We start from the raw sequence: 26,830 nt of genomic DNA, 5'->3' as shown, positions 1-26,830 counted from the left end.
GCAATGGGTCGTGGAAGTGCCGCGCTGAGAGGCATCCCTTCCAGCATCTCTCTATCACAGCTGACTTTCAAATCCACACATGCAGCGCGAGGCAAAAGTAGAAGTGCTGATTCAGGACACCACGTCAGTGCTCGATCTTTTCTCTCAGTTGGTGCAGCTCCTTGCCCAAGCACAGCGCTTTAGACTGCAGAAGAGTGAAGCGCATGTTCTCCTCTCACCAGCGATCAGAGGCTGTTCTGATCCTTATCACCTTAGCTGCCGGACTCACGAAAACGAGTACCATGGCCACAAAGAGATGGAGATCTCTGCTGATCCTGAGACCTCTTGAACAAGGGGCAAGCCAACAAGTCCTTGGAGAACACTTGGGGGTACAAAAGCAGGTAACAGGCCAGCTCAAGGAAGAGACCAGCTCATCCAGATAAGTTGCAAAGCGACAGTACCTTCTGCAGCCCAAGTCTTTTGGGGAGTATTTTTGAGTTGACGAAGGAGAGACTTCAAAATAACCCTCCGAAAGAACCCTTTCAGCACAGCCCTGGCTCCAGACAACCAGTACAGCGTAAATTAGCCCTTTGTGTGAGGGCAGGACTCAACCTATTCAGATATAGTATGAACCACCTCCCCCTCTCCTTGCCCAGGAAGACTATCAGTATGAAGATGAATGCATATGTATCCCCTGTCACACCCAGCCCTTCCTATATTGTGGCTATCTAGACAGAATGCACAAAGCGTAGCTGTCACCTAGCCCAGATGTGTATTGGAGACAGGCTGCAAAGCACAAAGAGTTATAAGCACTGAGAAATGCCCCCTTTCTAAAAGTGGCATTTCTAAAATAGTGATGTGAAATCCAACTTTATCAGTAACGAGGATTTATCACTACCATTCTAAACATATCAAACATGGCAATGCCACTCCTTTCTGATCAGGAAGTACATCCTAAAAGTATACAATAGAATTCCCAATGCTAGACTATGAGGGGAGTAGGCCTCACAATAGTGAAAAAATAAATAGGCCGTTTATCACTACCAGGACATTCAAAGCCAAAAGGTACATGTCCTAACTTTTACTTACGCAGCACACTGCACATAAGGCTACCTAGGGCCTACACTCAGATTGACCTATGTGTAATAAAAATAAAAGGGGAGTAAGTCTATTTTAATCTAGCTGTTTTGGGGGTAGGTGCCCACTGTCATGATTATTTTAAATTTTGCGTTAAAACGTTCCTTCAAAAGGGAGAATAACAGCAGGGACAAGTAACCGCCTTGCCTCGTGCCCCCGGATAGGACAGCAGACGCAGTCATTTGCTATTGAATATTCAATTGCATTTAGGGTTGACTTGTCCAAGATGTAAGAAGCTTGAAATGTACTCTATCAAATGCCTTCTGCGTGTCTAGCAAGTGAAGGAGCACCTGAAAATTGTTAAGGGTGGACCTACCAATCAAACTGAAAGCCAACCTGCTAATATCTCGTGTTTGTCAGTCATTAATAAAAACTGCTTGGTTCAAGGAGACTAAGATTGCTTAGATTTCTCCAAGTCTTTTGGGGAGTATTTTTGAGTAGACTAACATATTACTTTAATGGTCAATGAGCTAGTAGGACCCATGCAGTTAGGGTACTAGCCCTGTTCTGGTAATAGGGTCAATAAGGACTACATCACAACGGGTCTCACAGCACCCTTCTCACAGAATGAATTAAATAAGTTGGTCATATGAGGTGTTAAATGATGCAAACCGCTTTGTAGAAAGAAGTCGGTATTCATCGCAAGGGATTAATATAATGATGGCCCTCATTTTATGAAATGGGGTCGTGTAGTCATTTCCCCCTATCCGGTGGAATAGTGGGGAAATCGAAGTCTGCTGGGTATGCACTTTGTAGGTCGGGATCAAAGGGTTCACCTTGGTAAAGATGTCAGTAGAAACGTGAGACAGCATCTATGATGCCTTCATATGAGTTTTGAATACATCCTGTAGCATTCTGGATTGATTTTATGTAGTTGTTGGGTTTGGGCTGTCTAATTGTGTAGGCTAGCGGCCAATTTGCTTTATACTCTTTTTCAAAAGTACTTCAGTTTAGTGCCTAGCAATTTTTGCATTACTTCCTTCATGAGGAGAGCTTATAGTTGTCCACTGGCCTTCCAGATCTCACAATAAACCCTTCAATAACGTGAGCTCATGCAATTTTCTAGTCTGGAGACTTCTGCCTCCAATTTTGTAGAAAAAGTTACTTACCTTTGGTAACGCCTTAACTGGTAGAGACAGTATCAAGCCACAGATTCCTTTCCTTTGAATTCACCAGGGGCCAGATTGAATACAGAAGATTTTTCTTTGAGCAATTCCCTTGCGTGCCGGTAGGTGGCGTTGGTCGGCTCCTGGTGAATTTGTTGGAGTCGTCAGTGCCAGTAGTGACATCCGCGTCACCTATATAGGCACCACCTAGGTGCGCTGACGTCAGTTACTTTTCACGACTTTCCGTGCCAGAAGAGCAGAGCCATGAAGGGTACTGACCTTGGTGTGATTGAAAACTAAGGCCCTGGAAGGGAACAGCCCTGACAGTAGAAGCCTTTCCACAGTGCGGGGAGGATGGCTGGGCCGGTAAGGAATCTCTGGACAGATACGGGCTCTACCAGATAAGGCTTTACCGAAGGTAAGTAACTTGTTCATCTGATAGAGACATCTAGCTGCAGACCCCTTACCTCTGAATAGATACCGAGCAATATCACCCCTGGAGGATGGGCGGCGGACAAATTTCAGACTAAAAAGTCCTGCAGGAACGAATGGGCAAAAAGGACGTACCTGCAGGCCGGACTGTCCAGGCAGTGATGCCTGGTAAACATTTGAAGGGACACTCATGTTGTCTGACAGATATCCAGGACTGGGACTCCACGTGTTAACAGTGGTAGCAGCTTTAGATCGGGTGGAATGAGCCCTTAAGCCATCCGGAGGCTATGATGCAAAGAACGACCGTAGGAAAATGGAATACGGTTGTAGTACCCCCCATGCCCCTCCAAAATATTTGCATAGTATCTGATGCAACTTTAATTGTGTGTGTACTGGGTCCCTGGTAACTAGGCCCCAGTACCCGTGTTCTTTTCCCTAACCTGAACAATTGTTTCCACAATTGACACCCCTTTGGCGCACATCTAAGTCCCTTGTAAAAGGTACCAATGGCATTGTGACGAGGGAGGGTCTCTAAGGGATGTAGCATGTATTATGCCACCCTAAAAGACCCCTCACCAAACACATGCACAATGCCACTACAGCTTGTATGTTTTGGTGCAGCTAAAAGTGGAGAGTCGACCTGACACACATACCTGTGTGCCAGGCCTAACAGCACTGCAAGAGGCATAGGTAAGTCACCCCTACAGCAGGCCTTACAGCCCTTAGGAAGGGTGCAAAATACTTCTTGTGAGGGCATACCTGCATGAGCAAATATGCCCCTACAGAATCTAAGTCCATTCTTAGGCTATATACGTGCATAGTGAAGCCATACTGAGTAAGTGGGCTGGGAGCTTGTCAATAAGAGCTCCACAGATCCACAATGGCTTCACCCAATCCCAAGATGTTTGGTACCAGACATCTCAGATGAATGAGCCCACACTGATGTACAAGTTACTTACCTTCGGTAACAATATATCTGTAAGAGACATATAATAGTTATAGATTCCTTACCTTAGAATTCCCCCCAGGCGTCAGACTGGATCTGGAGAATGTTCTCAGCAGTACCCCTGCGCGTCGGTAGGTGATGTCGGTGGACTCTGTGTTTGTCGTTGGCATCGTAACGTCACAGTATCTACTTAGACGCCGCCCCTGCATGCTGACCTGCGCAGAGCAATGCAAGAAACTGACCACTGGTACACCAAACTAGGGCCCTGAAAGGGAGTCCCTTACTCTAGAAGTCAGTTCTCAGAACAGAGAGGATGGGTGGGGCGGTAAGGAATCTATATGTCTCTTACAGATATATTGTTACCGAAGATAAGTAACTTGTTCATCTGAAAGAGACTATTAGTTATAGATTCCTTACCTTAGAATAGATACCCCAGCAATACCAACCCCGGAGGTGGGTCTGCGAACTAAGTTCACATCAGAAAGTCCTGGAGAACCGAATGGCCAAAGAACCCCGTCTCTCCGGACCGGACTATCCAGGCAATAATGTTCAGTGAACGTGTGCAGTGATGCCCATGTAGCTGCCTGGCAGACGTCATTGAGGGAGACTCCATGTCCCAAAGCAGTAGTGGTGGAATGGCTGCGCAGCCCTACCGGAGGTTCCTTTTTGGCCAAGGAATACCAGATTTTAATGCAAAGAACGACCCATCGAGAGATGGTTCGTTTTTGCACGGGCTGACCTTTCTTGGCGCCCACATAGCCAACAAAGAGTTGATCGTCCATCTGGAATTTTTTTGTGCGAATCCAGATAGAATGATAACGCACATTTAGGATCCAGACAGTGGAGTCTCTCGATGCAGGGGCAGGAAGAAGGTGAGCAAAGTAATGGTCTGTCCTATGTGGAAAGAGGTAACCACTTTCGGTAGAAAAGAAGGTCTAGTTCGGAGGACAACCTTGTCTGGATGGACAGCAAGGAAAGGAGGCTTGAAGTTAGAGCCTGAAGCTCAATCACCCTGCGAGCAGAGGTGATGGCAACCAGAAAGGCAGTTTTAAGAGTCAAAAGTCTGAGAGGACAATTATGTAGCGGCTCGAAAGGGGCGCACATAAGTAAAGTCAAGACAAGGTTCAAGTCTCACTGGGGCATTACAAAAGGAATAGGAGGAAAAAGGGGAGTAATGCCCATAGGAAAACGATTTACAATAGGGGACTTAAAAAGAGAATGCTGATCAGGAAGGCGAAGAAAGGCCGAAATGGCCGAAAGATAGCCTTTAAGGGCGCCAAGAGCAGAGCCCTGCTGGTCCAAAGAAAGTAGGAAGAGGAGAACCTCAGAAAGGGGGGCAGAAAGGGGATCCACAGCCTTTGCTGCGCACCATGCCACAAATTTGTTCCATCTGCAGGCATATACTGTTTTAGTAGAGGGACGCCTGGCTGCCAAGATAACATTACAGACTTCTGGAGGAAGGTCAAAGGCTGTCAACTGTCGAAGCTCAATCTCTAAGCAAGGAGGTGGAGGCTGGACAGGATCGTGTGGAGGACCGTCCCCTGCTGCTGCGACAGAAGATTCTCCCAAAGGGGCAGTCTGATCGGAGGATCGATGGCCATGTTCAAGACCTCGGGATACCAAACTCTTTGTGCCCAGTCCGGAGCCACATGAAGGACATGGACCCGGTCATGCCTGATCTTCTTCAGCACTCTGGGCATAAGTGGTATAGGTGGAAAGGCGCATAGAAGACCGCAGCTCCACTCGCGACGTAAAGCGTCGCCGAGCGAGTGCCGCCTTGGAAACTCCAACAGACAGAACTGCTGACATTGTGCGTTGTCTTCGGTGGCGAATAGATCTAACCAAGGCTCTCCCCACTGCCGAAAGAGACCTTACATCACCTTCGACTGAAGACGCCATTCATGATCCATCATGCACCGGCGGCTGAGATTGTATGGCCTGGCGTTCAGGGAACATGCCAGGTGCTGACCCACCAGGGATATGCCCTGATGTTGCAGCCACTTCCAGAGGCAAAGGGCCTCCTGACAGAGGGTCCACAGCCCCACTCTGCCCTGTTTGTTGCAATACCACATGGCGGAAGTGTTGTCTGAACACCTGAACTACTCTCCCCTTGACAGAGGGAAGGAATGCCTTCAGTGCCAGACAAATCGCCCAGAGCTCAAGAAGGTTGATGTGGAGCCCGCACTCCGCCAGAGACCAGAGGCCTCTGATCTCCGCCTCTCCCATGTGCCCGCCCCATCTCAGGAGTGACGCCTCTATCACCATTGTAAATTCTAGTTGGGGAAGGAAGAGGGATCAACCTTGGACCCAATCTTGGTTCATGAGCCAAAACTGCAACTGATGTGCAGTCCCTGACGAGATATGGACGACAACGGACAGATTCCCCTGATGCTGTGCCCACTGGAACTTCAGGTCCCACTGCAGAGCCTGCATACGCCACCTAGCGTTACAACAAACAAATGATGGACGGAATGCTGACAATGCAGACATTCTCCCCCAGTCAAGAGAACTGGGTTAAATCCATCGTTCTTTTGCCCACTACGCCACCCCAGTTCAGACATGGCCATATGCAAATCAGTCTTGACCCTGTGCCTCATGGGAACAGTCCAGCCCGAACTGCCAAGCCATGTCTTCCCTGGACCGGAATTCCCAGACGTGGGACCCGTGCTCACTACGCCACTGGAGTCAAGCTATCCTGGCTGATGACGGCTGATAGCCAGAAACTGGTCCTAGGATGCTTGATTCCGGTCCAGGGAAGACATGGCTTGGCAGTTCGGACTGGACTGTTCCCATGAGGCACAGGGTCAAGACTGATTTGCATATGGCCATTTCTAAACTGGGGTGGCGTAGTGGGCAAAAGAACGATGGATTTAACCCAGATCTCTTGACTGGGGGAGAATGTCTGCATTGTCAGCATTCCGTCCATCATTTGTTTGTTGTAACGCTTTTCGGCCTAAGTATGATGGGTATTCCCAGACGTGGGACCCGTGCTCACTACGCCACTGGAGTCAAGCTATCCTGGCTGATGACGGCTGATAGCCAGAAACCGGTCCTAGGATGCTTGATTCCGGTCCAGGGAAGACATGGCTTGGCAGTTCGGGCTGGACTGTTCCCATGAGGCACAGGGTCAAGACTGATTTGCATATGGCCATTTCTAAACTGGGGTGGCGTAGTGGGCAAAAGAACGATGGATTTAACGCAGATCTCTTGACTGGGGGAGAATGTCTGCATTGTCAGCATTCCGTCCATCATTTGTTTGTTGTAACGCTTTTCGGCCTAAGTATGATGGGTATTCCCAGACGTGGGACCCGTGCTCACTACGCCACTGGAGTCAAGCTATCCTGGCTGATGACGGCTGATAGCCAGAAACCGGTCCTAGGATGCTTGATTCCGGTCCAGGGAAGACATGGCTTGGCAGTTCGGGCTGGACTGTTCCCATGAGGCACAGGGTCAAGACTGATTTGCATATGGCCATTTCTAAACTGGGGTGGCGTAGTGGGCAAAAGAACGATGGATTTAACGCAGATCTCTTGACTGGGGGAGAATGTCTGCATTGTCAGCATTCCGTCCATCATTTGTTTGTTGTAACGCTTTTCGCCCTAAGTGGGATGGGTATTCGTGGGACCCGTGCTCACTACGCCACTGGAGACAAGCTATCCTGGCTGATGACAGCTGATAGCCAGAAACTGGTCCTAGGATGCTTGATTCCGGTCCAGGGAAGACATGGCTTGGCAGTTCGGGCTGGACTGTTCCCATGAGGCACAGGGTCAAGACTGATTTGCATATGGCCATTTCTAAACTGGGGTGGCGTAGTGGGCAAAAGAACGATGGATTTAACCCAGATCTCTTGACTGGGGGAGAATGTCTGCCTTGTCAGCATTCCGTCCATCATTTGTTTGTTGTAATGCATACGCCACCTGGCATGATCCACCAGCAGTGTGGAGGAGGTCATGAGGCCCAGCAGCCTAAGGGTCATTCTGACCATAACCCGGGAAAGGGGCTGGAACATTGGTTATCATAGCCCGAATATCCCGGACTCGCTGCTCAGGAGGATAAGCCCGAATCTGCGCTCTGTCCATAACTGCTCGGAAGAAGAGGAGCTTCTGAGACCGAATCAGGTGTGACTTCGGCACATTGATAGTGAACCCCAGCGAATGCAGGAGGTCCGCCGTAGTCTGGAGGTGGGAGACAACAGCCTGGGGCAAGCCCGCCTTCAACAGCCAGTCATCGAGATAGGGGAAGACTGGGACCAATGATGTGCGCAGATGAGCTGCGACCACCGCCATCACTTTCATGAACACCCGAAGGGGCACTTGTAAGGACAAAGGGGAGCATGGTAAACTGAAAATGCTCGTGGCCTACTGTGAATGTCTGTGGGCCGGCAGGACGGGCACGGGGATGTGAAAGTACGCGCCCTGCAAGTCTAACACTACCATCCAGGTTCAAGGGCAGATAGGACCTGAGCCAATGTCAACATCTTGAACTCCTCCTTCCGGAGGAACCAGTAGACGTCCCTGAGGTCTAAAATAGGATGCAGGCCTTTGTCCTTCTTGGGCACCAGAAAGTAGTGGGAGTAGCAACCACAACCTACTTCTGGGACAGGGATGGGCTCGATAGCTCCCTTGGCCAAGAGAGCTGTAACCTCCTGATGGAGAAGGGCCAAGTGATCCTCCGACATGCGATGGGATGCAGCCGGCATGGATGGAGGGGTAGTCTCGAAGGGGAGGAAGTAGCCCCTTCAGACTATTTGCAAAACCCACCTGTCCGACGTGATGTTGTGCCAGTGGGGAAGGTCAGACTAGGAAGGTTTGGAGGCTGCTGCAGAGGGGGCACCGGTGGACTGGCCTGCCTGCTGGCCGCCAGACCCATGTTGCTGGGTCCCATGACCCCGGCCACGCAGAGGCTGGGTAGCTTGCGCCAGCCTGTGGCTCTGGGCGGAACGTGGTGGGGCACCCCTTCCGTATCTACAAAAGGAGCGAAAAGAAGACTGCACGGGGCACAAGGTGGCATGGAGGCCCAAGGATCTGGCAACAGCCTAGAGGCCTTGAAACGCTCGAGCACGTTGTCCGCCTTGTCACCAAACAGACTACAGCCATCAAAGAGCATGTCCAAAAGTGTTGATTGGACATCCCTCGAAAAGCCAGTGGACCTCAGCCAGGCGTAGCGTCTCATGGCTACCGATGTTGAAATCGTTCTGCCTAGCGAGTCGGCGGTGCCCAGCCCACAACGGATGGCGAACTTTGCTGTGTCCCTCCCTTTGACAAGAGCATGGGAGAGTACAGTCCGGGCCTCCTCCGGGCACTGTGGCAGCACTTGCAAAACCGAATCCCACAGGGAGCAGGAATAACGGCCCAATAGACATGCGACGTTCAGCAACCGCAGTCCTAAGCTGGTGGAAGAAAACATTTTCTTCCCAAGATGGGCCAGCTTCTTGGATTCCCTATCTGGGGGAGCAGTAGGGATCACGCCTTTGGACGTAGAGGTTTGGACCACCAAGCTCTCAGGGGTAGGGTGTATGCAGAGGAACAGTGGGTCTCCCTGAGCCAGGTGGTGGCGTTAGGCAATCATCCTATCCACAGGAGTCCCTTGGCTGGGCTTGGCCCAAGTGCCCAGTAGGATGTCTGTGGGGGCTTCGTTAAAAGACAGCAGGGGCTCCGAAGAGGCTGCCGCTGGCTGAAGCACCTCAGTCAGGAGGTTATTCCTGACCACCACCATAGGAAGCTCGAGCCCCAAGGCCTCAGCCGCCCTACGCAACATCACAGCGTAGGGAGCTCCCTCCTCAGCCACAGTAGGGGGGAGAAAGCATACTAGGGTCTGGTGACGTGTCAAGACCACTGGCATCACCAAACTCCTCTCTCCAGTCCGGCTCTTGTAGCTCGTCTGTTAAAGGTTCTCCAGACCCCTCCCAGTCCTCCTCCTCGTCAACTGGACGCCACTCAGGGCGAAAGGGAACGCCAGGAAAGAAAGTAGGCACAAAATTGCCTGCTGGCGTCAGATCCGGCTCCGTTTCTAAGTCGAGGGGAGGGATGGGGACAACATTGGTGTGGTTGGCGCCGGCAGAGGCGTCACCAACGGATTCGGTAGCGGAGGAGGTGCTGTGAGGTTGATAGGCATCGATCCGGATTCAGGCCTGGATCCTCGGGGTCTCTGCGGCACCAGGACTGAAGTCGGCGGCATCAAAGGCCAAGAACCCCCAACCGAGTCCGCGGAGCCCGAAAGCACACCAGCAGATGTGGGCTGCCTAAAGATGGAGTGGAGGGCTTCATAAAATGTACAAAGACGCCATCGACGGCAACCACGACACCATCGACTACCGCGGAGTCGACCAACGCCACCTACCGACGCGCAAGGGTACTGCTGAGAAAAAATTCTCCGGATGCAGTCTGACGACTGGTGATAATTCTAAGATAAGGAATCCATAACTAATAGTATCTTTCAGATCAATACGATTGCCATTATGGCCATATGTCAGCTGACGGTTTGTGTTCTCCTTTCTTTTAAGGGGTGAGATTCTACAGCTTCTCTAGAGATTACACTACGCGAGAGGGAAAACAAACCTTGTTTACCCTCATCTATATTGGTCTTGTTTGGATTGAAGGTAGACAGTTGTAATACAGAGCTATCTCTGTTGTGTAAGTGTGGTTGCTAAAATATCCTGGAACAGAAAGATGGGGATTCTCTGTATGTGATAGGACCAACCTTTCTGGTGGCTGACAAGATCTTTTCTTTACCCTTGAAAACATGAACTCAGGTCAGCACTTCAGTTATTCCTCATTTTGAAGGGTGTAAAAAACCCTATGTATTTAGTCCAGATCTAAAACAGTCATCAGGGCATTGAAGAATGGGCGAAAGAAACCATGAATGTATGGCTTGAGGTCTAGATTCTGTACATCTCCCAGGAAACGTACATTATTTATCCTGGATCTGTTTTCATAGTTGTCTAGATTGGCTAAGAAGGTGTGACATTGTTCCAGTTCATCCACTTTGGTTATCAGTTCACCCCTCAACTTGAGCTCCCTCCATTGAAGCTGCTTTAAGTTGGTTAAACTTTATTTATAGAATTCCTCTATCAAAAGGAGTATTTCTCCCTTCGGGTACACAGTATCTACATCGCTTTCAATCGTAAGGTCATGGGGAGGGCAGGTCTTGGATGTTGGAGCTTATGCCAGAGGCAGGCATATCTTTGATACTGGGGACTTTTAGCACTTTATTACTGGCTGCAGACATGGTTAGAAGGAAGCCACAGGTCAGTCAGTAGTTAGCCATATGTTTGTGTGATCTAGGTGCTACAAATGTCTTCAAAGGTGCGGATTCAAAACTTCATCACTGCAGCAAACTAACACCCTCTAGCCTTATGGGGACACACCCATCTCCCAGGAATATCAGCAGGCATTGGTTGCCTATTGCTTACTATAAGTGATAGTAGAAGCATCCTAAACAGCTGCTCATTGTGCTTTACCGTTTAACTATTTGAGCACTCTAGCACTCTGCAGACGGGTTCCCTGTCTTGGGTCAACGGTTTGGAACTGTCATGAAAAGAGTAAGAGTATTCATTAAGGGCTGAGTCCAACCAAAATCTGCCAGCAGTGAATGTAGGTCTCCTCTTCTTCACCTAAAGAGAAGGTCACAGGTCAAGCCTTGGGTCTCACCTGTGACCACTGTTTACACCTGGCACCACTCAGATGAATGATCTGTGCCCAGGAACCAGTTGCTCAGAAGACCCTCAACTTCTATCTGGCCTATTGCTGCAAGGTTAACATCAACGCGGTTTATGGTCAACTAGCTCTCCGTCGGACCCTGTCTTGTGACCATTTTGCCCTACGTGAAAGAAGCAATTAGCCCTTTACTCTTACAGGCAGTAAACAACTTAATCTCAAGGCAACATTCCAAATCGGCTTAACACGGTTTTATTTTTTATCCCTTTACTCAGCCCTGATGATCCCTTCAACGTTTGACTAACTTCAATCCTTCCTTTTGTGGGCAATCTATTAGAACGTACAGTTACTGCTGAGCTGCCAGGTTTTGTGAAGTAAAATAACTAATTTGGTACCATACAGACAGGCTATTATTACCCAGGTCTCGACAAGAAATGTATCCATGCAATGTGATCTTTGAGCAACAGTCAATAAAGGCCATATCTGTGCCATGGCTTACTTATATGCCATTCAGCACAGGCTATCATCTTATCCCACTGAAACTATTAGTGAACAAGCATTGGCAAAGACACTAGGTCTCACCTATGCGAGAACTATTGGCTTTGTCAATGTGTTTTAGCCATTATGTACACCAGTGCTGCTGCTGTTCAGCATGGCTAAAAGTTAGTGGCGTGGAGTGGGGTGGGGTATATTGGGATAGAGTGGAATGGAGTAGATTGGAGTTGATTAGCATAGAAATGTGTGGGGTGGAGTGGGGGAGTTGGGTAGATTAGCGTTGTAAATTGGAGAAGGGTAGACTGAATTGGGAAAAATTGGGATGGAGTGGGGAAGAGTGGAGTAGAGTGGGGAAGAGTGGAGTAGAGTGGGGAAGAGTGGAGTAGGTTGGGGTAGAGAAGAGTGGGGTAGATGAGAGTAGGGTAGATCGGAGTAGATTGGGGTAGAGTGGAGTGGGATATATTAGGGTAGATTGGAATGGGGTGGAGTGGATTGGGGTAGACCTGAGTGGAGTAGATTGGAGTGGATTGGGGTAGACTTGAGTGGAGTAGATTGGCATGGAGTAGATTGTCGGGAGGTAGATTTTAGTAGGGTAGAATGGAATGGGGTAGATTGGGGAATAGTAGAGTGGGGTAAATTGGAACAGAGTGGGGTACATTTGGTGGACTAGAGTAGAATAGAATGGAATGGGGTAGATTGGAATAGGGTAGATTGGAGTGGAGTGGAGTAGAGTGGGGTAGTCTGCAGTGGAGTAGGGCAGATTGATGTACAGTGGGGTAGATTGGGGTGGGGTAGATTGGAATGGGGTGGATTGGAGTGAAGTGGGGTAGATTTGGATACAGTGGAGGGTAGTGGAGTGGGATAGATTAGAGTGGAGAATAATGGGGTATATTAGGTGGATTGGAGTGTGCTGGAGTAGGATAGATTGATGTATACTGGAGTGGGGTACATTGTGGTGGAGTGGGGTAAATTGGAATGGAGTGGGGTCAATTGGACTAGTGTGGAAGGGAGTAGATAGGAGGAGTCGGGTACTTTGAGGTGGAGTGGGTTGGACTGGGGTATATTGGAGTGGGGAATATTAGTGTGAGTGGATTGGGGTAGATGCGAGTGGGATAGATAGGCGGGGAATGGGGTAGACTGGGTATATTGGAGCAGAGTGGGGTAGATTTGAGTGGCGTGGGGTAGATTTGAGTGGGGTAGGTTGGAGTGGGGTTGACTCAGTTGCATGGGGTTGAGTAGGGTGGAGTGGGGTAGAATGGAGTATGTTAGAGTGGATAGATTGTAGTGGAGCGGGTAGATTGGATCCTAGTGGAGTAGATTGGGGTGGGAAGGTGTATAGTGGGGTAGATTGGGTTGCAATGGGATAGAGTGAAGTGGCATCGGGTGGGATGGGATGGGTAAATTAAGGTGGGGTAGATTTGTTTGGTATGGAGTGGGATATATTTAGGCTTTCCTGTTTTCAGTTTCTATTTTTGGTAAATTGTGGTGGGGTTTATTCCGTGTTTTCAATTGTTATCAGTGGTTACACATCTTCGCGCCATTAAATACAACATAAACAGTGTTTTTCCAGAGTTTATGGAATGTTTTGCTTTTATTGCTTGCTTGCTTTCCGCACTGATAGTGCATGTGTATAAACAGCGTGCATACAGGGTATATGAGGTCCAAATAAATTTTTACAATCAAACTTATTGTAGTACATCATACAATACTTCTTTAAAGAGTCTTTGGTCATGCACGCTCACTCTTTTCCTCCCATGTAAACATTTATCTGTGAAAAGGCCCTCTCAACATTGGCACTTGAGAGAGGCAACGCCAAAACAGCCAGTACACAATTTGCTAAATCTGGCCACTGACATAGATTTTCATGCTAATACTGGTGCACCTGAAGATTGCGATTCTCTGGGAGGTTCTGCAAAATATGCATTGAACTGGGCACACAGCCCCTCAGGTATTGAAGCAGTCAAAAATGAAGCAGTACTTTTCAAAGTCCGGAGAAAATTCCAGTTTACGGAAGGGATCCAGAACTTGTGCAGAATACATCAGTAAAGCTTCATTGACTTCAAATGCCATTGTTGGATGAAGGGATATTTCTATAAATCATTGCAAGCCATTTCTCATGCACTGTAAAATAACATTTCCTGAATTGCTCAGCGACATTTCTTTGCTTACCCAGTGGCAAGAATTCTAACACGGAACATGTTGCAGAGCCAAAGTCACTAAAAGTGTCGCCCAGCCTAATCTCAAGGAGATGTCTCACATCTACACCAATTACAATAAACACTTGGTAGAAAAGGGTGTTGTCAGACTCTAGTTTTTTTATTATGTCCACTACAGCAGTCATGTTTTACTGTAACAATCCAAGTATGCAAGTAGAGTGCACATTTTCCACATCACTTTTAATATGCGACAAAAGATCCTCACATTTCTTGCCTTTGGCATCATCACTAAGCAAACATTTTGTAAACAGTCGTCACATGGATAATATATTCACGGCCTCTAGGACTGAGAACCACCGGCTAAATGACACTGTTGTGATGACTCATTCTTTGTCACACAAGGCACAAAATTAGAAATATTTGTGTTTTAGTTCCCGCGCATAACGAAACAGTGTAACAGAATTGACTGCATAGTCAATAACATTCTTCATTAACTCTATAAAGATTTGTAAAGATCCTTTCAGCATACCATTTAGCAAGTGGCAAAGATCTCTTAAAGGTAAGCACTTAAGCTCAGGTACCGATTTTACAGGTCATCACACAACTTTTTGATATATGTAGCTGAATTACTGCAAATACAAACAATATCGCTCCAGTCTTTGTTGAACTTGGTAAGAACGTTTTGCAGCAGCATTCCAAGTGACACTGCGTTCCATGTTTTCCAAACGTCTCCTGTCATGTTTTCACCACTATCCCAGATGCTTGGTGACAGCACTCTTTTCACATATACCTTTCACTACACCTTGCATTGAATGTTTAAAGCCTGGGGTGTTTGGCAGTTCACCTACTATCCATACTGACTCGCTAGAAAAGGGGGCTGATGTATCAAAGAGTTTCACCAATTCTCTGTCTATGGGTAAATTTGATAGTATATTTCGGGAAAGATTCAAATGAAACCAACCATTTTACCTCTCAGTAAAAGAATCATATGTAGCCAAAATATCAAATATGATTTTGATATGTCTACAGTTTATAAAATAATTAAATAAAACCTAAAACATGCTTCTAAACCCTGCATCTTTAGACCAAAGAATACAAAACTGAAAAAAGCAAAAGAAAGAAGAAACAATATTTTAGTGACATCACTAACTAACAAAACTCAAGTTGAATAATGTTAGCCCAGTCTTTCTTGCTGCTACCTTGTATCAAAAAGTTACATTGTATTGACCCCTAGAGGAAGAAATAAAGACACTTTCACTCACCTTTTCCTTTCTTTGAATTGCATTTAGTTTGTGGTTGCAAAAGTGCCTTTTCAGTGTTTATATGTTTACACTGGTGAGGGCTATTTTCCTTTCGGTGGGGTTTTATTGGTTATTATATGTTCAAACCTAAAACAGCAAAGCCTAAATATATTGGTTGAGTGGAGTGGGGAGGATAGAATGGAGTACATTGCGGTAGATTGCAGTAATTGGAGTGCGGTGGGGTAGACTCGGGTACATTGGAGTGGAGTGGGATAGACTGGAGCGGGGTAGACTGGAGCGGGGTGGAGAAGGGGAAGTAGTATGAAGTGCTTGGAGCGGCATGCTGTAGAATTGAGTGGTGTGGCATAGAGGGGACGGGCATAGAATGGAGAGGCGTGGCATAGTGGGAGAATACATGGTGTGGTAGAGCATATTACTGGATTTTACTGCACACAAATGATAATGTGTGCAAATGTCATCACCTAGTGTATTGATGTATTTTGATCGTATTCAAATATTTGTTTCCACCACACTTCAGAATTACAAAATGTGCTTCATTTGTAGTAATTCTGATATATTCTAGAAAATCAGCACAGCTAATTTTTTTTGTTGCATGCTAGAAAAAACACAATCTTACACCCTCTCCTCTTACATGGATACTCAGCAGGATTGTCACATAACGTCTCTCAGAAGAGAGAGTTTGACATTTGACCTCGGTACAGAAATAATCAGCAAATGTGACAAGATAAGAATAATATTTAAAGGCCTGTTTACAGAAAGCTACTTAGTGGAAGAATACAGCAAAGAAGGTTTGGGCAACAGTAGAGGCGATCTCAAGCTGGACAGCCTAAAGACAATAAAGCCGTAAAATATGACCACAAAGCCAATGATAAGCAACGGGCAGAATGCATTTCTAGGTCAGCTTTCTGAATGTCCCCAAGATGTCTCTAGCAAGCCAGACAGCTTCAACTAAAAAATAACATTACTTGTGCATCCTTGGGATAAATAGTGTTATCCTACGCAAATAGAACAAGTACTCATTTGGCCCATTTACTTTTAAAGCTAGATCAAAACAATGGTGAGTTGCTCAAGGTTTCTAGCTCTCCCCCGATAATATTTAAATTTGAATCTCAAGCCAACTGGCTCACCGACCACAGAGAAAGGATGTTTCACCTTTCCCATGCATGCAGACAATAGCCAGTTAAGTTCCCAATGTCATGGGTGCATTTGATGAGCTGAAGGCGATCTGGTGATGGATCTGTACTAAGTGGCAAAATCAATTTAGTTCAGACAGCCCAATGGCTAATAACTTGGCTAAGGATGGGATTGCAGTTTGTGGCCACAAACTATGTTGTTTGCCTGGGAGTCTTTATTGACTCTGCACTCTCACTGACTATCAAAGTGACTAATCCAAGCAAAGTCTGTTTTTTCCATTTAAAATACGTCTTGAGAATGTGAATGCTCATATTTCCTATTTTATGGGAGTGCATGCCTAAATCCGCTCACAGATAAGACTTTGATAATGGGAGTAAATATGGAACTCCTGCCAAGACAATTTTAAGTTAAAGAGATAACCAAGAATAATGGAATACAGGTCCTTTTTAGATTAAAAGCATTTGATTCTGAGTCAGCACACCACAATAGCACCCAATAAGTTGAATAACCCTTGGCATGCCTCATGGACCACTGCTATTACAGATCATCTCCCAGTTTCTGTTATCAAGACAATGTGTCAAACAGCTGCCTTCCTTGATCAATAAAGTTAAATATAAAAAGTGGAGAAGATGTTTTCGTTTCCTAAGGGTAAGATTGTGCAATCATCTGGATTTTACTCTGAATCATAATCGCCTTAGTTTTAGAAAGAAAAACTGAAAACTTGGCTTCTTGGACTTTAATAAGCACTTATGCCAACAAAGTCAACATTTGAGCTCTTTAAATTTTGTAGCTCCAAACGACCTTCATCAGGAAGAGTAAGTTTCACTTGATAAACTTCCAAATTAATATGAGTGGGTCTTCTTTCTCTCAGTAATTCAGAGATTTTACGTACTTTAGAGGTTTCTAAATAGCTTGTCGATGTTTCTAAATAGCATGTCCAAGCTCATCAGCATTACCTTCAGTTATAAACTCTAGTAGTGTAATTCTGCTTCAATGAAGCATCTAACTTCCTGCGACATCATCTGGAAAGGTAGCTTGTGTAAACCATGTTTTCCATTAGCTCTCCAATTAGCTACTTATATATCTTCTTGTTTCCTTATAATGGCAATACCCAATTTCCTCTTATGAGCAATGACACAATTGAGTGCACTTTCTTTACGTTGTAGTTAGGTCTAAGGCCTTTTCGCGGTTCCAGACACTTATAGCAATTTGTTCTAGTTATACATTTTACAAACCGATTTATAAAATGATTATTGCAGTTTTAGCAGACATAGCACACAAAATACTGATAAATGATTAAAGGAGGCGTACCACATTGATTGGTCCTGTCCAGCTACACTCCACCACTGTCTGGTTAACCGCTTTAACTTTCAGGCTTGGAACTGATGGTCTTGTACCCAAGGTCACAACATGTTCAAAAGATATAGGACTGTCACCAAAAGCAGTTTTGGCCCAGGAAGAAATTTCATATGCTGTCTGCGCTGTTAGATTACGCACTATAAAAAACACAAAGAGACAGTCATTTCACAAATGTACACCAGTTATTAGGAAACAGTGATCAAAGCAGGGTATTGAACAATATATATATAACAGCTTTGCAATGATAAATTGGTACTATGTTGATTTTTACATGCGTCACTTTAAGACTGCAGGTTTTTCTTATTTGATTGCTCTGTATGATGAGTTATGTGGGTAAAACGCAATAGCTACTCAAATCAAATCAAATCAAAGATAGCTTTATTCGGTATTTGACAAACACCATATAAGCAAACATTACAAAAATACGATTAAAACAACGTTATTTAAACATTTACCTACTAAAAGGAGATTACTAAGAAGAAATACATATTCATTACCCTAGTCATTCAAGTAATCTAATATTAAAAACCCTTTAAAAAATTTTTTCTAGAAAGCGATTGATATATGTATCGTTACATTTGCATGATAGAAGGGTCGAGGTAAATATGACATATTTATGTATTATATGATGTTATTAGGCACAGAATAATACTTCTACAAACCCTCAACCTACTAATCGCTTCTCATAGACCCTCTACATTTTATAATAAACGACAGGAATTTTATCATCACTCCAATAGTACATTCGTCTTGAAGCAGATACAATCTGTGGAGGGCTGCTTTACAGCTTCTCAGGCCCCACAGTTTTAACAGAGGCAATAGATGTTTTTTCCTACCCCATTGATAGTACTTGCAGAACAGTATGCAATGTATGTTAGACTGAGTGGCTACTCCGTCACACGGGCAATTAATCATTTTCACTGACCAATCATTCGGTGTAGGGAACGTTATTAACCTGAAGAAACAGTCTGTCCTCAGACGGGCCAACAGCATTCTATGGTAAGGGGAGATATTTGGCGCCAGATAAGGATGTAAACCATGTTCATGCAAAATCTGGCGGTGGGCTATAATGGTGGACTTATTCCCATCTAAATAATATCTCCTCTCCTCCAATAGGCCAAGACACGTCTCTTTTAGTGCTTTTTTGGGGATTTGGGCGCATGATATTGGGTCTGAAAAGAATTCTGGGTTGCCGATGGAGTTCAGGAATTTTTTAACGTAGGCTAGCCAAGGTTGTTTAGCGCCATTTCCTTGCTGCAGGCAATCCTGAATTACCTCCCTATTGAAGGTTGTGTCCTCGCATGTCCAGATCTTATGCCACAACATAACTGGCGCTATCTTTATAATGTCACTAATGTGAGATCTATCCAGTTCGTTGTGGCAGATAGTAGTAGATGTGGAACGCGGGACTCCTAAGAGGTACCTCAGGAAAGCATTCTCCACCCTTTGAATTTCCGAGCTATCTGCAAGTCCCCAAATCCCCGCCCCATAAACAGCTGTGGACACACATTTAGCTGCATAGATCTTAAGTAGTGTGTCTACCGGTTTCCCGCCCTGTTTTTTAGCAAATTGCTTAACCGCCCCTATTGCGCGGGCAAAAGCCAGGTTTCGGGAGGTAACCGCTGCAGACCATGTCCCCCTATTATTAAAAATGATACCCAAGTAGGAAAAAGTTTTCGACATCGCTATCTTTGAATTATTAACAAAGGTTTTGCAGTCTGGTACTTTTTTTCTCGTTGTGCATGACATCGTGAAAGTTTTCCCCACATTTATTATAAGGCCTCTAGAGCTCATGAAGGTTGCAAAGCCTGTTAGTGCCTTTTGGAGTCCCCGCTGAGTGCGGGCCATAATCACCGCATCATCAGCGTATAACAATAACGGGACTGCGAGTCCGTTTATCTTGGGGTAATCCACCTCCAGGTCATTCATCGAGTCTGCTACCTCGTTTATATACAGATTAAATAAAAACGGTGCAAGGATGCAACCCTGGCGAACGCCCTTTGCAATTGGGAATTTTCTGGTTTGCTCGCCGTTTTTGCCATATCTCACCGTAGCTCCTGCATCTCTGTAAAGTTCCTGGATAAAAGTTAAGATGTTTTTATCTATCCCCATATTAGTCAGGGTTTTCCACAGGGTTCCATGATCCAGACAATCGAAAGCCGAAGTTAAATCGACAAATGTCAGGAACAAGTTCCCTTTTTTTGATCCAATATATTTGTTTATTATAAGGGACAGGTTTAAACCCTGCTCTATGGTTCCAACCCCCGACTTAAAACCATATTGAAATTTTGAGAGTATCCCGTTAGTCTTGGACCAAGTTTGTAGTTTGGTTAGTAGCACCCTGCCAGCAACCTTCATTAAATTATCTAACAGAGAAATGGGGCGATAACATTTTGGGTCTTGTCTATCTCCTTTTTTAAATATTGGAATGACTATCGCTTCCTTCCATGTGTTGGGGAAACCTAATTTAGTGTAAGCATTTAGGACATTTGCCAGTAAGGGTGCCCAGAGATCTACATTCCCTTTAAATAGATCAATGGGTACACCGTCAGGCCCTGGAGCTTTTAGGCTTGCACTCTGAGAAATCGCTTGTTCCAGGTCTGCAGGGGTGAACATTACTTTTAATGGGAAATTTCCCTGTGGTTGTAAAAGGATCTCACTCCCCTCAGCCAACTCCTCTTGTGAGGTCAACATAAGTGAGTCTTTCTTGTAAAGCGCAGTAAAATGCTTGACCCAGACGTCTTCAGCTATGCCAATTTCCATGGAGTCTACCTTCCTATCTAGAAAAAAGGGGGCATTTACCTCTTTCCAGAAGGACGTATTATCCCTTAGTGCGCTTGCCTTTATCAAGGCTTCCCAAGCTGCATTTTTGAGTTCTTTCTTCCTTGTCAGGAGAGTCAGCTTGTAAGCTTGTCTAGCCTCCTTGACTTGTCTGCTATCCCTGGGTATAGTCTTTAAAGCCTGTAAAAGTGCTTTATGGGCACTTGTGCAGGCTCGGTTAAACCAGCCATATATTCTCGTTTCCTCCCTTGCCTTTAATTTTTTGGTTAGCTTAGCGTTTATTTCTGCTTTAATCTCATCGAATGCCTGTATTATTTGTTCTGGGTTAATGCTTAGTTCCAGGCAGGTGTTAAATTGACTAGTTTCTTTCTGTAATAGATCTTTCAGAAAGTTCCTGGGTTCAATTTTTGCCCATTTAATGGCATAGCCATTTTTCCTGGCCAATGCCACTGAACGGCCATGCAATATGTCCGTGGTGCTTATTTTTTGCGTGCCCCGTTTCCCTAATTTAAGGGAAATACTAATGGGAAAGTGGTCACTTATTGCTAGGCCCTCCGTTTCAAACCCGCCCACCCAACCTTGGTTCCTATTTGAAACCAGGATGAAGTCTATTACAGTACCTGCCCCATGACCAAAAAAGGTTGTTTGAAACACTACGGGTGGCTGGCAAAGTTCATTTGCAAAAGCCAAATCCCATTCATGCATGAATTGATTTAGCAGATTTCCCGCTAGGGAATGTTCAAAATGTGTGGTGGGATCCCCTTGTGAGTCAAAAATGCCACAGTTTTTTGTTTGGCTATAGGGACATAGGTGACAATTAAAATCCCCTGCTATAAGTAAGCAGTCTGCCGCCTGGCCGCCTTTGTTTAGCAGAGAATCCAGTTCCGCTATTAGAATTTTTACCTCTACTTTTGGCATATTATTATAAAGGTTTATCAGAAAAAAGGAGCGCCCATTTAATTTAAAAGACAATCCTTGCAGTGAACTCCCTACACCTGCTTTTGGCCCATTTGCCTCATACATGTTCTGTTCTATGTTACAAAGGTTAGAGGTAAAAATACAAAGTCCCCCCAAGCCCCTGCCTCGGTTACCCTGGATCGAGGGAACGTAGAAAGTGCTAAAACCCTCTACTGATGTCTCATATGGGTCCCAACACTCCTGTAGGCAGACTATATCCTGCTTTTCCATAAAAGTTAGGAATAGCTGGTCACGCGCTTTTTTCGAAAGCCCAGCAATATTCCAGGAAGATATCTTAAGCAGACAAAACCCCTCAGTGATGGGGCAGGGTTCTTCCTGCCTAAGTTGTGAGACCATGCCCTCTTGCAAGGCTTCGATCTCATTATCGAGTTGGGTCTTAGTCCTATCTACTGTACTCAGATATGGTTTTATGTTGATAATTTCAGTTATTGGCCCAGTTCCGTTCTCAGTCCGTGACCTGCTGGATTTTTCTGGATTTTTGCAAGATGTACGCGCCTTTGTGTTGTATGATGGCATCATTGCATTTTATCCCTTCTCCACTGCTGGTCAGGTGGCTGTCCACTTCCAGAGAGTGACCATTTCAAGACTGCTACAGCCCTCTGCAGTGAACTATAATGGTAAACTGAAGAGAAAAAAGGATGCAGTTTCATATACTCACTATTTTTTTTGTATTAAGGCTGCTGTTGGATATTTCACTGTGGGATACAAAACAATCAACAGAGCCAAACACAAGTGAAAGAAGATCTGTAGACAACAAATCTCTCTGGACAATATATTCTGGTCAAAACAATGGGAAAACATCTGACTAAGCAGCCACCACACTGGTGTTTCATGGTAGAAAAGGAAATGCATGGAAAACTTTACTTGCAATTAGTTTGCAAAGTGTAGTGCTGTCAGCATTTGCTGTGCATACATCTAATTTAGAGTTTCAAATATTACAGTATCGGGCAATCATTGAATGACTGATCACATCTCCGAAACTCACAGTCCAAATGACAGATGCCACGTTAAATTTTGCTATCTTTACCCATAAGAAAGGTAGTCTGTGTGATAGTATGTTATAATGAGAACTCAAGCCTACTAATGTTAATCTAGAGTAGAACCATGAGGATATTGGGTTCTTTTCTCATCTTAAGCCATGTATTAAATGTTGGTTTCCTAGTGCACCCCCAAGAGCTAGAACGAGTTGGGGGGTTCAAAGGCAGGACACCAAGTAGGTGTCTGAATTGCGTCGTCGAGAGGCAGCAAAGCAGCGCAGGAACGAAGGAAGGAAAGCTGCCGCCGCCGCTGCTCCGAAACCATCCATGTACCTGCGGGTGGCGGGCCCCTCTTCAGCTGCTAGCAACCCTCATGTTCAGCCTTCCCCGCCGCAAAGCCGCTTTCCATGACAGTCATGTGGTGACAGAAATTTACAGTGCGGTAAATGAGGCAAGGCAAGTGCTGCTTGCTGCTGGGGTCCGGCTTAGCACTAAGGGAGGGAAAGGGGAAAGCTGCATAGGCAAGAGACTTTAACCCTCAACCCCAACATAACCCCCATTCTATTGAAGTCAGTGACTGTGACAACGTTTCCGGTTCTGGCAGCAGCAGCGTGGGCGAGGGGGGCAGGCTGTGTTCCTCCACCACTCATCTCTAACCAGTCGCAGTTGCAGCCACTGCCGGCCCTCAGCAGTAGCACAACAGAATGCCTGTTGCTCCTCACAGCTGCCTACAGCCTTCCATAAGTCTCCTACAGCCTCAACAACCCCTCTAGCCACAATAACAGATGCGACCAATCCACACACCTTCAAACAACCCTCGCAACCACACTGCTGCACGTTGTCTGGTGCCGGGACCCTCAGCGGGTATCAGCACCTGCCTCTTAGCCATGCAAGACGCAAACCACGTGCCCACCGTCCAAGAGGGCAAGTGCAGCCAGCAGAAGCTGCTGAGAGAGTGAGCCCTCAGCAGATCAGCGGAGGCGGCCCAACCAGGTTGGGTGCATCTTGCAGTCCTACCATGTGAGGCCCGCTTGCCAATGCGCTCTCAGTCCCGTGGCTCCCCCACAACCCTCTCACGCAACCAAAACTGCAGCAACAAGCAACAGCAACAAGCAATAAGTAATCACAAAAGGTAGAATTAGGGAACTGGATGAAGAGAAGATAGCACGCTCGCCGGAGGATCCTACCTTCCTGTAGCTCCAGACTCTGCTACAACAGACCAGCCCGGAGTTGAACCTTACAACCAACCCTCCCTGCAGTCAGGCAGGACAGCAAGGCTCGGCTAGTGCGGTTGATGATCACAGAGGGCAAGGCACACAAACTGGGCGCTGCCTGCGGATCCGCCTAGCACGCCCCACCCACAGGACCAAGGCCCTGGCCCTTCTCCAGGAGCAGCACACACCAAAAGAAAGAGTGGAGGTGGTACAGGCAGGGCAGCCTCCCAGAGACCCCTGAGCCTTCAACGGCCCCCAGAAATGGATTCGACAGGGGCGGAGGAGGTCAGAGCTAGGCTAGGTGGGCCGGCTTCTATGGATCCCCCAACCACCGCCTAACCATCTCTCCCCCTATCCATCGCTCCAGAAAGCAAGCTGCGGCAGTTGCAGCTGGCAAGAACACACCAAGCCCTAATCACAGCAGATCGCCATAGCTTACCATGAGATCAGGCCACGTACGAGGAGGCCCCACCCTCAAAATCAATTCAAACAAGCGCAAAAAGAAGCCCCAGTCATCTGAGGGCACTGCGGTCGAACCACAGCTGAAAATCAGGCCAGATCCACAGCTAAACTGTTCCTTAATAGAAATAGACTCAGACACACCTGACCTAAATGGCGCCTCCTCTGGAAGGGAAAAGCCAATGCTTCAACGCACCGTCCTACTCTTCTTCAGCCAAAGATCCACACCAAATTTCGCGTTCTGAAAAACACAGGAGACACTCTCCTTTCAAGCACCACCACAGTCCAGGGCTTCCAGACACCCGTCCAACCGCTTCAAATGCTCCAATCACAGGGCAGTGGCAATAACAGGGAAAGCCCAGGCATTGGGGACGACCAATCTACTGCAGCCGCTTCAGGACTGAGTACACAGAGCCAAACCACACTCCGGTCTCGGAAACCTCAGCTCCTGGTCACGCTGGTCATGGCCAAAGTAATGGCAACCCGAGAACACGGTCCGAAGCAAGTGAGGCGATCCTACCCTGAGCGGGCTGGTGGCAGCGAAACAGAGCTGCCTACCCCTGGAAGTAGCCTCTACAGCAGAAACAAGGGAGGCAACTACACCACAACCGAGGCACTAACAATATCGAAGCTGGACAGCCCGCACTCGCATAAATTGCAGCATAAACTTAACTGGACCTCCTCCAAAGAATTAAAATCTAAATCTGCACTACCAACGAACGGGTCTGACACAGAACACCAAACACCACCACAACCCAAACCAGAGAGGACACAAATATTCAAGCCTGAGGACTCAGAACAGCTCACGCAACTCGGCATGAAAGAATGGGAGGACCTGCTGGCGACCTACACTCATGACTCACCAGCTAAACACGAAAGCACAGGGGCACCAGGAAGCAGGAGAGATCCATGCGGCAGACAAACCAATAACTGACACAGGATTAGGAGAACCATCCGAGGAGGTGCCTGGACAAGCCTGATAATAACAGTGCAACTCCTGGTGGAGGCTCTTCAATATCAATCGAACAAAATGGACACGCAGCTAACCTTATTGAACACCTTGGCAGTTTTCGTGGTAGCTATCGATGGGAAGCTAGGAGCTATAAATAATTTTCTGCAAAACACAAAGGATCACACACAAGCCAACAAAACAAGCTGTGGATGCAGCAATATTGTTGACAAATTAGCCTCCCTCCCCTCCACGCTAAGCAACCTGTGCACACAACTCAAAAGAGCATCCCAGTGCCCGAACACACTGCCTCCAGAAGACAAACCCATCACAGCGACACAAGAAACCATGGCAACACACCAGGCTACAACCCAGAAACAAATGCCCTACTCCACCGAAACTGCAGCCAAACACAATGTAATAAAAGAGGGCCGCAAAAAAGAAAAAAAACTCAACTAACCTGCAGGTCCTTTCCTGAACTACCTACAAAATAATAAATTAGACGCAAGGCAAGATGAGTCCCATGGAGGAAAGGCAAAAACCAAAAATGGGGCCCAAATCAGGAAGGCTTCTTGCACCTATTTAGGCCAATTTCATCTCAGACGTCAGATCAGATAACACAAGAAACCGCTATTACACCGGAAGGGAGACACACTCATACCATAGACATCGAAATGGGATCTAACCAAAACTACACCAGAGAAACGTCCTGTGCAGAAATGTTGTGGCCACCCATGAAGGACAAGACGTAAGATATAAAACCATCAACAGCAACATCAACAACCTCCGAAGAGATGAAGACGCAGCAGGAAATACCACCAACAGCACACTGGCTGAAACAAATTAATTGCATCCGCAACCTAGTAACTTATTAACACTTTCTAACTACCGAGCTGACAAGGCCCCCCAGGCAACTACGACAAGCCTGAATAGCCACAACCATCTGCACTGAGACTCCAGGAAGCCAAACTGCAAAAAGACCAGTAAAACCTACCCCACAAGTATAAGTTAAACTCCAACTGCTTCCATCACACAACCAAGCACCCAAGGGAGATTGGAAATCCCAGCCCTATCATAGCAAGATCAGAACAGCTTGGGAACCCTCCGGCAGGGAAACATGGGCCAACCACTTAAAACCGAATCCAACCTGAATAATCAAAACAGAGAAGAAGCATGGCAGACACCTGGCCTCACCAGGAACATCAGGTAATGAGATTAGCAGTCAGTCCTCAAAAAAATACAAGACCACCCCGAATGGAAACCCTGGCAGGGAAGCCTACACCCTCAGGTTCATACCTGAATTTACATCAAAGGGTCCACACGACATCCTGAATCTAGAAAACATACTCCGCCTGCTGTCTCATATACAAACTTTGACAGATGTAACTACTTTGGATATGGTCTCAACATAATTCATCTGACATAAAGACTCCTTGAATGGCGAAGTCACAAAGACAACATAGAGAACGTCTTCCACTGCACAAAAAATACTCTCAGAAAGCTGCATCTTCAGAAGTTGGGGGATAAGCATCACTACTTATATCGAGCCCGGATACCCTGCCCTGTTACTCCCAGAGCACATAAATGCCACACAAGCAGACGCAAAAAGAACTGTAACATCAGTGCTCAGAGGAGCAGTAGGGAACTCTCCAACTAATAAAGAGCACTCTCAAGACAAAAGCGGAAGCCGCCTGGAATCTGCAATGCCATTGAATTGGCAAGTGGAGAGGGTTCTCAAGGACAATAAATAATTAAACAAATTGACAACACAGCCACCAACCACCAACATTCAGGGCCAATAGCTCCATACA

The 26,830-nt window shown here is 46.3% G+C and overlaps 1 protein-coding gene across 1 annotated transcript in view; it reads right to left on the bottom strand.

Annotated features, from left to right (window-relative positions):
- The window catches only part of SORL1 (sortilin related receptor 1), a 744,876-nt gene that overhangs the window by 55,702 nt on the left and 662,344 nt on the right, over positions 1-26,830 (bottom strand). The window contains exon 41 of the mRNA XM_085645831.1: positions 17,614-17,798. Within this exon, the coding sequence (XP_085501957.1) occupies positions 17,614-17,798 (185 nt within the window). The remainder of the gene's footprint in view (positions 1-17,613; positions 17,799-26,830) is intronic.

The sequence above is a fragment of the Triturus cristatus genome, chromosome 3_1, assembly GCF_964204655.1.
Source record: "Triturus cristatus chromosome 3_1, aTriCri1.1, whole genome shotgun sequence".
NCBI lineage: Eukaryota > Metazoa > Chordata > Amphibia > Caudata > Salamandridae > Triturus > Triturus cristatus.
Note: the sequence above shows the minus strand (reverse complement) of the source record. Positions and strands in the feature narration are given on the sequence as shown.